At 42.4% G+C, this 14,302-nt stretch overlaps 1 protein-coding gene across 9 annotated transcripts in view; it reads right to left on the bottom strand.

Moving 5' to 3' along the window:
- The window catches only part of FNBP1 (formin binding protein 1), a 141,112-nt gene that overhangs the window by 8,110 nt on the left and 118,700 nt on the right, over positions 1-14,302 (bottom strand). For 5 of the 9 annotated variants that reach the window (XM_060154079.1, XM_060154077.1, XM_060154080.1 and 2 more), the window contains 4 exons: positions 11,692-11,801; positions 3,546-3,678; positions 1,308-1,429; positions 857-996 (listed from right to left, as the gene is read on the bottom strand). In XM_060154079.1, coding sequence (XP_060010062.1) covers positions 857-996; positions 1,308-1,429; positions 3,546-3,678; positions 11,692-11,801 — 505 coding nt within the window. The remainder of the gene's footprint in view (positions 1-856; positions 997-1,307; positions 1,430-3,545; positions 3,679-11,691; positions 11,802-14,302) is intronic. The other 4 variants (XM_060154078.1, XM_060154081.1, XM_060154083.1 and 1 more) reach the window with 1 other exon arrangement.

Raw genomic sequence — 14,302 nt, 5'->3', positions numbered from 1 at the left:
CCCAGGGCTTCTGAAAATGATCTGAGCTCTGATTGCTTCTTTCACAACATCCTTATCAGCATCCTGCAAGGTGCCGTTTCAAGGCTCACAGTTTAGGAAACACTAGGCTAGTCTTTCTAACCAATTTCCCTGTCTTCTAACCGATCCGACCCATACAGTAAATGTCTCAAGGTACAGCTCTGCTCGTGTCAGCAACCTGCTCAAATACTTCCAGTAGCTTCTCAACGTTTGCCAAATAAAATCCAGATGTTTCTGTTACCCATACCCCCCATTGGCACCGCCTACCCCCTCATCTTACCACCTAAGACATCTGAGCGCCAGCCATACGAACCCCATACCTTCCTCGCTCCACGCTTGGCAGTGCCCGTGCCTCTGACACACTTCAGCACGGAGAGTTCTCCAAACCCCCTTAAGGAAGCGATCTCGTCCTCGCACGAATCCCCCGTCACTCCGTACCCCTCCTCTGGTGAATATTGCAGGCGGCCCTCTCTCTACGTGTGTCTGCTCTATTTCCTCCAAAGGTGGAAGCCAGAACATGCCATCTGCCTGCCACCCTTTCAGGGGTCTTTACAGGACAGAAGTTCTATAAGTACTGAATGAATGGATGAAATAATCATTATTCCATACTATCTGCTTCAGTTAAGCTCACTGCAAGTTGTTCGAATGTACAGACCCAAAGGTAAAACATACAGCCATCGACCAGATCATAATCATAAACACAGATACCACGAGCAGAGCAAAAGAGCAATGAGGGAAAGTTCTGGATGACTTCAAAAGAAAGCCTGATCACAGAAAGAGAAGAGTGACTCAGACAGTTCACGAGAAGTGGGGGGAATTAGGTGAGACGCGGTGTTACCTTCGAACGTGTAGAGAGCTTTACACGTCCCTATGGCGGGGAGGGATTCCTCATCATCAAACTCATCGTCGAAATCCGTGGCCAGCACCTTGACCTCACTCTCCTGACTCTGGTCCTCCGTGTAACTGCCATCCGGGCTGCTCAAGAAAGCAAAACACACAGCAACTATAGCCACTGACCCCAGCGAGGGCTTGAATTCAGCCCCCGCGAGAGCAAAGTGCTTGCAACCCGCCCCCGTCCCCATCCCCCGATTGTTGTAACTAGGACCATCTTCAGTCACCCCGCAGGCTCGGGCACCATCCACGGGGACTTAGACACCTGCACCGTGGGAAACATCACAGGCCAATCATCACAGACGCTTGGGATCTAACAAGTACCTTGTGCTCGTCTCTGATTCCAGAATTGAGAAATAAATACAAAGTCAAAAGCAGTCTCCGTACAGATACTGTACCTCTCCCGATCCTGTGCACAGTTGTTGACGGCGGGGGGGTTCTGCACATCGTACATGCCGCTGTGCCGACGGGCCTGTTCGCTGCGTGCTGGGAGTCTGCCTTCAACCTCAGCCAGCCAGGCCTGCAAACAGAAGGCAGGAAAGAATGGTCTGAGCTCAGCTGAGGGCCTGACCGTGCAGGCTTCAGGCCCCAAGTCGGGGCTGCTCGTTGGTCACTGAAGCAGACTGGAGAAGGACCCCGTGGGGGCAGAGTCTCCAGTCTGTGTGCCTTGACTGTATAAATGTACTCAAAGGCAAAGTTGGAGAAGTACAGGCAAACATATGTAGCCACTGCTCATAATGGGGCAGAAAGACACTGGCCTCCGTTATACTCCTGGGCTTTTTAAGCAGCTGTGTGATTTTGGTTAAGTCATTTCTAGTTCCTTCTGGTTCCAGAAATTCTGTGACCATGAGGTCACACTGGGAAACATGAGGGTTCCTGCCACACTTAAGCCATGACTCAGTTTGAAAGCCACACTTCCCATTTTTGTTAAGGAGTGTAACGTTTTTCTTTTTTTAAACAGTGAAGAAAACCCATACGTAGGAAATCAAAGTAGATCAAAGTATCTTCAGCAACATTGGAAATAGTGTAAAAGAGGCAAAAGAATCAAAATGATCAGAAAAGGACATTTCTAGATTCTAAAACCTCAAATGCTAATACCTTATTGACAGATTCTAGAAAGAATGAAAAAAGCCATATTTGACCTTTTATTGCTAGAAATAATCTATTCTGGTTGGAACACTCAGTTACTAATTTATTTTTCCAGGCTTTGTAGTCTTTACATTTCGAGGGGAAAAAGAAGCCTTCTGCCCACAGCTTTTTTTTTTTTTTTTTTTGCGGTACGTGGGCCTCTCACTGCTGTGGCCTCTCCCGTTGCGGAGCGCAGGCTCCGGTCGCGCAGACTCAGCGGCCGTGGCTCACAGGCCCAGCCACTCCACGGCATGTGGGATCTTCCCGGACCGGGACACGAACCTATGTCCCCTGCATCGGCAGGCGGACTCTCAACCACTGCGCCACCAGGGAAGCCCTGCCCACAGCTTTTGAGTGCCCCACTCCCTCCTTAAAAGATTTATTATTTGTGTTTCTTCCTCATTTCTTATGTGTGTTTCCTATTGGTTTTCACATATATCATCTTTTGATAATGGGTCCTTTGAAAGAACAGCTCCCCGCCCCCCAGAAGTAAACCCTTGTATTTATGATCAATTGATTTGCGACAAAGGGGCCAAGACAATTCAAGGAGGAAAAGGCCTTTTCAACAAATGGTGCCGGGACAACATAAAAAAGAATGAAGGTGGACCTCTACCTTTAACCATATACAAAAATTAACTCAAAACGAACCGTAGACCTAAATGTAAAAGCTAAAACTATAAAACTTAGAAGAAAACATAAGCATAAATGTTTGTGATCTTGGATTAGGCACTGGTAACTTAGCTATGAAACCATAAGCACAAGTGATAGAAGAAAAAAAAATTGATTCCATCAAAATTAAGACTTTTGGGGACTTCCCTGGCGGTCCAGTGGTTAGGACTCGGTGCTTTAATTGCCGTGGCCCGGGTTCAATCCCTGGTCGGGGAACCAAGATCTTGCAAGCCGTGTGGCATGGCCAAAAAAACAAAAACATAAATAAAACTTTTGTGTTTCAAAGGACACCTTGAAGAGAGTAAAACAACAGTCCACAGAATGGGAGAAAATATTTGTAAATCCTAGATCTGAAAAGGAATTTGCATCCAGAGTATATTTTGAAAACTTTTACACCGATAACAAAGCCAGGCAAGGACATTACAAGAAAATTACAAATATCAATGGCTTTTTAAAAATTGTCTTTTGGATTCACTGAGATGATGGACGATCGTATATTCCCAATTATACCCACTGTCAACAGGAGATGAAGTAGAACAACTTAAGTGAAACACTTAGATAAAAAAAAACAACGAACACTGTATACAAATATAACCTTAAATAGCGTCCCTTCTAAGGGACACCATTAAAATAGGATATGCTGAAAAGCTGAACACCCAGTGGATGACAGTGTCTTTTTCCTTTTATCATAACTCGTGAGACACCTGATTTTTCCAGCTGCATCTCTCGCGGGGAAAGAAACAATGGCGATTTACAACCATATGCGTCTCGTGACCCCCTACACCCACTTCTATTTCTTTTTTTTCCAACAAAGCTTTTCCACAACAGCTTCTTCCTACCTCAAATTTCTGGGCCTCCAGTCTCAGTTTTTCTATATTTTGGCTGACTTCTGCTAATTTGTGATCCAAACTGGCGGGGTCTCCCATTTGCGGATTCTTTAGGTAGACATCTTTCATTTTTGTGATGGCATCTCTGAAAAGAAGGGGCAGAACGTGGTAAAGGTTAATGCTGTCGTCAGCCAGTCATATTCTCCCACCGCCATGAAAACTACGGGAATGAGGGCGTGGCGAGACTGCACCGCGGTGTGGATTGGAGGGGGATACTGGGTCAGCCTCCCTCCTAAAACGTCTCTATAAGGATTCTGCTACCAAGGTCTGTATGATCCAGAGACCCATATTTAAATTCCAGTTGCCTTTTCGGAACGAAATCCCCCTCTTGTCTTTAGCGAGTGAGAAACGTAAATTAATCCTGCACATCACTTTGCCCTACGTAACAAGAGACAAAACCCCAATATTTCCATGTACGTGTTTTGCATGCAAACCATGGGTCTCGTGGGCTGCAATGTTTACCTCATGAAGAAGCGCAGGTCATTGCTTTGGGAATTCTAAGGATTAAGTTAAACAGTTCGATTTCAACGATTTCAACTATTTAAGAAACGGAACCCACAGTCGGGATCCGTGACAGGTGGGCAACAGAGCCTTAAAGCTACACACGGCAAGATTCCACACCCCTCCTGCAATCCTGTCCGGAAGGCCGCCCATAGCAGCCCTCTGAAGGTTGTTTCTAGGACCAGAGAGCTCTGCTAACTGGAACCCTGGCTTCGGGGCACTTCAGGAGCATTCGAGTTAAATTTAGAGCAAATGGCTTCCTGCCGAGGGTGAGGGGCTAACTTTAATGAGCTTCAGCAAAAGAAACTCTGCACCAATCACCCAGCATAAGACCAACAACACAAACTGTATTTTGAGTCACGGGAAATAGTTTAATCAAAAATACAGAAATAAGTGGAAGAGAATTTCCACAAGTCCTCACCACCCCTCCACCTGCCCCCTTGCCTCTGAGCCCGTATTGCCCCTTGGTGGGGACAATGAACCCTCTGTTCTTCCCTAAGACCAGGTCTCCACGGGAGCCCTCCACCCACTTGCCCTCCCAGCCCACCTACCTCGCTCTACTTTCTTTTATTTCCACTGCATGTATCTCTTCCCAACATTATATGACTTGTTATGATGCCTGTTTATTGTCTGTCTCTCCCACCTCGAACAGCAGCTCTCCGAGGAGCTCTCTGGGCTCAAGCCCTTTATGACCATGATAAACCCCCAGTGACCGGACCACGCCTGGTGCACCATAGAGCTCACTAAGTATTTGTTACATGAATAAGTGTCCCTACAACAAACAAACTGCAAGGTCATCCACATGTACACAAGTCTTCTCTCGACTTCATGGCCTATATCTCCAGTACCCTATTTCTCAGCAAAACTTCTCAAAAGAGTTGTTTAAAACCACTATCTCCCATTCCTCTCATCCAGGTCTCTCCTAATCAATCTCTGCAGGTTTTTCAATTTTGTTAATCATTTCAAGGAACCAGCTGTTGGCTCTGTTCACCCTCTCTGTTGAATGTGTGATTCTATTTCATTAATTGATAGTTTCCTTTATCGTTCCCTTCTATTTTCTTTGGTTCAATTTGCTACTCTTTTTCTAACTTCTTAAGAGGGATGCTTAGCTCATTGATTTGCAGCCTTCTTTGTTTCTAATATGTATTGGAAGCTTTAAATTTCCTTGTATAAGCATGGCTTTAGTGACATCCCCAAAACGGAGATGGAGAATGTACGTTAAGGTTAAGGTTCAGTTCTGTTTCATATATTTTCTAGTATCTATGATGACTTCTTCCTTAATCTATGTGTTACTTAGAGCCACATTTCTTTCTTTTTTTTTTTTTTAAGCAGTAAAAATAGGTTTTATTTAAAAAAAATCAAAAAACAATTGCAATCGGGGAAAAGACACCTCAGTTTAGAGCTGGGCTCGATTCCTAATACAGTAAAGACAGCTGGGGATTTTTAGCCCATAAGCAGAATGAGGGACTCAGTGGACGGAAAATCAAAGGTGAATAGAATGATTTCTGCTAAACCAACTTAACAGGATTCTTCCTGACTTCATGCCAGAATGATAAGAAGGGTGGGGAGCCTTTCTAACTTGACTGAGCAGGCTTCTTGCTGTAACTGAGCCCTGCGGAGAGCCACATTTTATTTTATTTTATTTTTTAAGGGGGTATAGTTGTTTTACAATGTTGTGAGTTGAGAGCCACATTTCTTTCTTTTTTTTTTTTCGGTATGCGGGCCTCTCACTGTTGTGGCCTCTCTGGTTGCGGAGCACAGACTCCGGACACGCAGACTCAGCGGCCATGGCTCACGGGCCCAGCCGCTCCACGGCATGTGGGATCTTCCCGGACCGGGGCATGAAGCCGTGTCCCCTGCATCGGCAGGCAGACTCTCAACCACTGCACCACCAGGGAAGCCCCACATTTCTTAGTTTGTAAATTTTTGTTATTGATATCCAGCTTAATTGCAGCCTTCAGAGAACGTACTTTGAATGATGTCTATCCTTTGATGTTTGTTGAGATTCATTTTATAAAACCAGGATATGCCCAATTTTTGGAAATGTTCTATGTGTGCTTGAAAAGAATGTGTAGCATGCAGTTATTGGATATCTGTGTATTAGGTCAATTTTGTTAATTATTTTGTTCAAATCCTCTATCCTGACTCTCTGCTAATCTATTCTATCAATTACCGAGAAAAGTGCGTGACCAATCTCCCACTGTAATGATGTGCTTGTATTTCTTGTACTTATGTCAGAAGGTCAACAGCATAACCTTTTCTATATTTTGAGGTGATGCTAGTATGGTTCTACAGATTTAAAATTGTATCTCTTCTTGGTGAATTGAGCCATTTGTTATTTGAATCATTTATTTTATGAAGTTGATCCTTTTGAGCTGAATAGTTTGGGGTGTTTTTTGGCCTGAAAGTCAGTGTTCTCACACCAGTTTTCCTTCTGGTCGGTACCTGCATGGTCTGTCTTTTTCCATTCTTTTTTTTTTAATTAATTAATTAATTAATTAATTTTTGGCTGCATTGGGTCTTGGTCGTTGCACGCAGGCTTCTCATTGCGGTGGCTTCTCTTGTTGTGGAGCACGGACTATAGGCATGCGGGCTTCAGTTGTTGTGGCATGCGGGCTCAGTAGTTGCGGCTCACGGGCTTAGTTGCTCTGTGGCATGTGGGACCTTCCCAGACCAGGGCTCGAACCCCTGACCCCTGCATTGGCAGGCGGATTCTTAACCACTGCGCCACCAGGGAAGCCCCATCTTTTTCCAGTCTTTGCTTTCAACCTTTCTGCACTTTATGAGTTGCACGTGTCTTTTGTAACTAGCATACATGTGGGTTTTAGTTTTTTGTCCAGTCTGAAAATCTCTTAGTTGGAACATGTAGTCTGTTCACATCTAACATACTGATTCGTTTTATTTTACAAACACAATATGCCAGGCACTGTCCTCAGCACTTGTCATACCCTGACACACTTAATCCTCATACACAGGCATATTAACTCCCTTTTCAAGGTGAGGAAACCGAGGTGCTAAGAGGTTAAGAATCTTGTCCAAAGTTTGCAAAAGAAACAGGTGGAACCAGATTGGAATCCGGGGTGTCTAGTGTGCTTGGTATTTTAAATCTTCCACTCTATTTTGTGCTTTTGATTTGTCCTGCCTATTCTATATATTAATATTTTTTCTCTCCTTTCTTGCCTTTTTGGATTATTAAAAAAAACAAAACTGAAAACAAACAAAAATCCAGCCTTTTCCAGATCATGCCACCTCTGCTCAAAACCTTTTATTTTCTGTTCCTCCTGCACAAAATGTAAGTTGCATGAGAACAGATGTTTTTGATGTTTTGTTCATCGCTTTATCCTCATTGCTATACCTAGAATATTTCCTTGTACACAGTAAATGCTCGATAAACAGAGGTGAAGTGAATGGTTGAACATGATTTGCCTTATTACCAGCAAGCACTGCTCTGGGGTTTCAAACGTTAACCAAGTTCCACAGCCACAACCCAAGTGACAGAGAAACTTTTCTGAATGATATCAAACAATTAGAGAGAGTCTGTCAACAACCTATAAAACGTCATTTCAGATATTTGAGTCATAACTTGTTACTCCTGTGCAAAATATAAGTGCTCACTTAGTAAACAGCAGGAGGTTTATAATACATTTAGAAACCCTTTTATATTTGGTCCCAGATGTTATAAAACATACAAAGACTTCTATTTATAAAAAGTACAAAACATTTTTATTTCATAAAGTATATTTTTAATATAAAACTAGAACAAAGTTCATCATACGTGTTCCTCTTTTTAACATACTGCAACAATATTTATAAAACGATCTATTTTTCAGGAGTTGCTCTCCCAGAGATTAAAAAAAAAATCAAAACCCACTTTTCTTTTGCATGTACTTAAACTGACTGCCTTACCAAGTTTGTTTATTTTTTGCACAACCAAGTTTTAACCCCAGCTTCAATATAACTAAATTTATGTAGGACTACAATTTGGCCTACTTATATAGAGCACAAAATCTCAAGTTATCTTTTAAGTTCAAATCGCCATTAATGATGATTCACTTAATTCCGTCAGTGAGAATATAGAAGGTGAGAGAATAAAAAGTGGCTGTTCTTTTCCTTTTTCTTTTTTTTAACTGGAGTACAGTTGATTTACAATGTTGTGTTAGTTTCAGGTGTACAGCAAAGTGATTCAGTTATACATATACATATCTTTTTCTTTCCAGATTCTTTTCTCTTGTAGGTTATTATAAAATATTGAGTATAGTTCCCTAAAGTGGCTTTTCAATCAGGATTATTAGCAAGTATTCCCTAAATGATGTGAAGGTATTATTCGTTATAAATGTGGGAAGGAAGTGCAAATGGGAAGAGATATTGAATCTTTTCCTAATTTTTTGTTTTCTTTTTTTGCATATGTACCAACCTACCATCCCTAGGATCAAACTTATAGAACAGCTCAGAAACCAGGGGACTCTCACAGTGGGAGCTGGGGCAGATGGGCAGGTGCTTGTCAAGAACAAGCAAATATTTACACCTCTGATGGCTGGTGATGTGTATAAGACATACTGTGACTTGTTTTCTAGATACCATCAACACACTCTATAAAAAGATGAGAAGACATGAGAATTTATAGGAAGGCTGATTTTTACTTACCCTCAAATAGAAAGACAAGTACATTTTGTATCCAAAGCTCCGACGTGGGGCAAGGGATAGGGTGGGGGTCATGCCACTTTGCTCTTCCTCGTTTGTACAAAAACTTCACCTCTACACTCATGATAGAGAGAAAACAGGAGTTCCCTGGTGGCCTAGTGGTTAGGATTCTGGGCTTTCACTGCCACAGCCCGGGTTCAATCCCTGGTCAGGGAACTAAGATCCTACAAGCCACGTGGTACGGCCAAACTAAACAAAAACAAACAAACAAAAACCACCAGAAAATCTTTTTGAAGCCAGTTGGAGCCTGAGATGTCTTGTCATTGTCTGAAGATTCTTCAATCACTACATGTGCCTCTATCCAGAAAGCTAGAGAGGCACCATTTGTCCCCACTGGAATGGCAGGTTTTTGCAGCAATCGTTGCATATGGATTATATAGATTGAAGAGCAGGGGAGATACTAAAATGTCTGTTTATTTGATCCACGTGCGCGTGCCAGCCCAAGGCTTTGTTATGGGAGCAATGGCTCTTGGTGTGGGCTATTCCACGTACCGAGAATTCTGGGCAAAACCTAAACTGTTCTTGGTCTTGTTGGCGGTGCTTGCTTTAGTTAGACATCTCGTATTGAGATTGTATGTTTATGTTGAAAATAAACTGGGTCAGACAATAACATGGTAATTTGAACACTGGCATCCTTTCTTGCAGGCTTGGTTTGCCTGGTGACCAAGTTACCGTGACTAGTTCACTAGCTAGGTCATTCAGGGGTGTCAAATTAGCACAGAGGAAACATGTCACTTTTAAATGCACTTGGTAGTGGTACAATGTCCACCTTATTTTTTTTTAAGATTTATTTATCATTAATTTATTTATTTTATTTATTTTTGACTGTGTCAGGTCTTAGTTGCGGCCTGGGGGATCTTCGTTGTGACGTGCGGGCTTCTCTCTAGTTGTGGCGCGTGGGTTTTCTCTTCTCTAGTTGTGGAGTGCGGGTTTTCTCTTTGCTAGTTGTGGCGCACAGTCTCCAGGGCGCGTGGGCTCTGTAGTTTGTGGCATGCAGGCTCTCTCGCTGAGGCGCGCAAGCTCAGTAGTTGTGGCGCGTAGGCTTAGTTGCCCCGCGGCATGTGGGATCTTAGTTCCCCGACCAGGGATCGAACCCGCGGTCCCCTGCATTGTAAGGCGGATTCTTTACCACTGGACCACCAGGGAAGTCCCAAATGTCCACCTTCTTAAACTCTTCTGATGAAATTAGTTCTGAAGAGGACAACACGCCAGTCAATCCTGAAATGCTCCCAGTTGGTTGCTGCAGAATATCATATGCTTTTGATGTAATGTAGGACTCTTATTTACCCCAGTTAATTTAACTCTTTCTGACTGCCTTGTGGACTGAGTACTGTTTTGAGGGCTGGTTGGCTTTTGAGGAACGCTTTCAGGAACGGAATACATTATAAACCTCTTAGCAATTATGTGTATGTTTTTAAACCAAACCTAAAAAGCTGATAACAGAGCTGCTTAGGAATAGTATTTATTTCAGAATCATAGTTATAAATATGAAAATAACTTAAGGGACTTCCCTGGTGGTGCAGTGGTTAAGAATCTGCCTGCCAATGCAGGGGACATGGGTTCGATCCCCGGTCTGGGAAGATCCCACATGCCGCAGAGCAACTAAGCCCGTGAGCCACAACTACTGAAGCCCGCGTGCCTAGAGCCCGTGCTCCACAACAAAGAGAAGCCACCGCAATGAGAAGCCCGCGCACAGCAACGAAGAGTAGCCCCTGCTTGCCGCAACTAGAGAAAAACCACACACAGCAATGAAGACCCAACGCAGCCATAAAGAAATTAATTAATTAAAAAAAAAGAAAATAATTGTAGATCCCTGTTTAGCACTTTTGTAATTGCAGGGCTATATTTTGCTGCTGTTATATTAGAATATTTTTTTTATTGGAGTAAAATTGCTTTACAGTGTTGTGTTGTTTCTACTGTACAATGAAGTGAATCAGCTATATGTGTACATATATCCCCTCCCTCGTGGACCTCCCCCCTGCCCCCGCATCTAGGTCATCACAGAGCACCAAGCTGAGCTCCCTGTGCTACACAGCAGGTTCCCACTAGCTATCTAGTTTACACATGGTAGTGTATTTATGTCAAACCTAATCTCCCAATTCGTCCCATCCTCCCCTCCCCACCCCGTGTCCACATGTCTGTTCTCTACATCTACGTCTCTATTCCTGCCGTACAAATGGGTTCATCTGTACCATTTTTCTAGATTCCACACATACGCGTTAATATACGATATTTGTTTTTCTCTTTCTGGCTTACTTCACTCTGTATGACAGTCTCTAGGTCCATCCACATCTCTACAAATGACATGTTGTTCCTTTTGTTCCAATGTTGTTCCAATTTTGTTCCTTTTTATGGCTAATATACATTTTGAAACAGAAATGTGTTTTTTAAGTGCTAATGCAAAGGTAAATAAAAACACTTTTTTAAATGTGTATAGTATGTTTATTTTCTCTGTAAGAATCATAAATATTAAACTAAATAGATCACCTATAATGGAAGTGATTTATGAGCAAACTGGTTTGGTCAGACATTATACAAACTTCGGTATGCTACAGGATGCTCTGCTGTACTTGTGAAATTTTCTTGTCTAACCTGAATTTACATCCCATGGTGCTAGCATGGTGAATGTGGCATTACTAAAGTAAGTGAACACAGACAAAAATGAAGAAGATAAAAAAAAAAAAAATGAAGAAGATAGTCATGTGTATTTTGTTGTCCAAACTCAGAATAATACCTATTTGTTAAAAGAACCCTCCCTGTCTTTACGAAAGCAATCCAGTAGACTACAACCAAACACGCGGCTGAAATAATCACTTGGATTAAAATCTGATGTAGGGCCTCCCATCTTTCCAAACCGAACTCAAATGTCTTAATAAGTCATATGGATCCACTCTACCTTTGATCCATCTCCTTTTGAATTTCTTTATTTAATTCATCGACTCTCTGCTGTAGCTTTTTCCTTCTCTGTTCAGGTGGGAGGTTGCTGAAATCTTCTGGAGTCGCACCCTGCAGATGCAAAAAGAAGTAGAAACCTCACGGCACTCCTTGACAAAAAGACACCGAGGGAAGCCTGCGGGAAAGAGTCCCCAGACAACAGGGCAATGCAGACGTCTGCATGTGTTTTCATGAACTAAATTAAGCTCTTTCCCACGACACCCAGCTGAGATGCAAAAATCAGTGCATGCAAACTGCAAAAGGCCCGCACACCGTTTTCATGCCGGCCCAGACACCTCGGACAAGGCAGGGAGCACCGAGACAGGAAGATATACTTTTGACTCCAGAGAGGATCAATGAAAAACAAATTTGGAGACTGATTCTGCACTTTAGTGTCAGTGTCGGTGGCAACACTGAAGCTTTAGGTTTGTTTCTTCACATAAAACAGTGATAAGTGCCCCCGCCAACTGCTGCATTTCGATGGCATTGCTTCCCCCCACCCCACCCAGCCTGAGTATTCCTTCCCGTCTCCTCACACAGGCTGAGGCCGAAAAATGAAGTGACAGATGGGACGTCTAGTTCCTCAGAGAATGTGGGTAAAAGGGACATTAAAAAAAAACAATCCCCCCCCACCTCCCATGTACTCTTCTTGCCTCTGCTGCCTCTAAAAATCTGGTCGGTTCTTTTTCATCATCGTTAGGATCATCTCAGAGAATTCATAGAGAACACCGCCCCCAGCCCCAAATTCAAACCCAACAACCCACAGTGTATGAAATCAGCCTCAGCTGTTTCTAATTCATCAGAAGTAGTGTACTTTGATATCTTGATTCCCTTTCAAAAAAATGCTCTCTCTCCTCTGTGCATGTGATTTAAGTAGAAAATATCAACCGTGAGTTTCTAGACTCCTACCTACGCTTACATGTCAGAAGCTGTAGCTAAGCTGTGGCCATCAAGTGCTTTTCCTTAAATAAGGCTATTTTCATAAAGAAAGAGAAATTTATCAATAGCCAGGGATAAGCCAGGGAATTTAGAAAAGAGATTTTGCTTTAGAACCAATTAAACAAAGGCAAGACAGGCTTGCCTGGGAGTGGGTGGAAAAGAAGGGACCCGAATAATGTAATTGCAAAATTAGCTTGAGTTTGCCAAGCAGCTTACACGGGGGCTTGTGACTGAAGTTCCTAGGCTGCTTATGAGAAAATGCCAGGCTGCTGGGCTGGAAGTTTGTGATTCAGCAAATAGTTCACCACTAAGGCCACCAAAGACCTTTCAGCTAATAGTCTCAAAGACTTGTGTGCGCGTGTGTGTGTGTGTGCGTGTGTGTGAGTGAAAAGCAAAACAGAAGTGATTATTCCCTAATGCCAAACCAAGGAAGTTCAACTTGCTTCTAAAACTAAGATGAAGCCAAGTAATCTTCAATATAAAAATAAAGCAGACCTGTTTTTCCTTTTCCATAAACTATTGTGCTATAACACTTGAAACCTTAATTAAGTGCTTTTCAGTTTTCTCAACTCAATCACTGAGCCTGAAAGCTCAATACTTTGTTCTCATGCTGAATTGACTTAAAAGAGATCAGCATGTTTTCTAGAACAGAGATTTTGGTTTTGTTTTCATTTTTGTTTTAATGCTAGAATGCGACAAAACACAGCGTGAGATACACTGCTGCAGAGGTCAGCAAACCTAGTAAGCAGTCAGTGTTCACTCATACATATTTATTGAGCCTCGCTATGTGCTATGAGACCCAAAAGAACTTTCTTAGTGATGGAAATGTTCTCACATCTGCACCGTCCAATATAGTAGCCGCATATGGTGGTTGAGCCCTTGAAGTGTGCCCAGTACAACTGTGGAACTGAATTTTAAAATTTTAGTTACTTTTCATTTAAATTAAGTTAAATTTAATTAAGTTACCTGTGGTGAGTGGATACCACATTGTACCACACAGGTCTAGACTGTGAACAGGTGTAAGGTTTGCACTGGATAAATAGGTGCAAAGAAATCTGTAGTAAACAACACCCTAACTTATGACTTATAAATAGATGGCCCAAACAACAACAACAACAAATGCAACCCTGATTATCTACAGAAACGAAAGCAATTAAATAATAAATGATCCCTTTCACTTGATCAGGAGTTAGTCTAACTGACCAGTTAGGTCCCTTTCAATAGATAGTCTATATTTCTGTGTTGTTATTTAAAAACCAATCCCAGTAACTATGCCTCAAACAAACTTCATGTGACCATTGGAGATTCAGGTCAACAGCTTCTTCTAGATCCAAAGAAACTCGAGGTTTCTGGAAAGTACCTTCAAAGGTTCATTTTGTCCTATTCACCTTTCGAAGCTTGAATTCTTTTGAACAATACTCTCACCTATGATTCATTTTGCCACAGAGGAATTTTTATTTCTACCTTCGAGGCAGAATAGATTTTCTGAACTCTCTGGAGGGGCCCCTAGGATACTGGCTGTACCAGGGTTTGGAAAAGGGCCCAAAATACGTATATTTTCAATGGCTGTGGCTCTAAGAGGATCTCGTTTTACCTGCTACTGGAATCAAACACTTGCTCCTGGGCAATGGCAC

This window comes from Lagenorhynchus albirostris, chromosome 7 (assembly GCF_949774975.1).
Source record: "Lagenorhynchus albirostris chromosome 7, mLagAlb1.1, whole genome shotgun sequence".
In the NCBI taxonomy this organism is placed as follows: domain Eukaryota; kingdom Metazoa; phylum Chordata; class Mammalia; order Artiodactyla; family Delphinidae; genus Lagenorhynchus; species Lagenorhynchus albirostris.
This window is presented reverse-complemented; position numbering and strand designations above follow the sequence as displayed.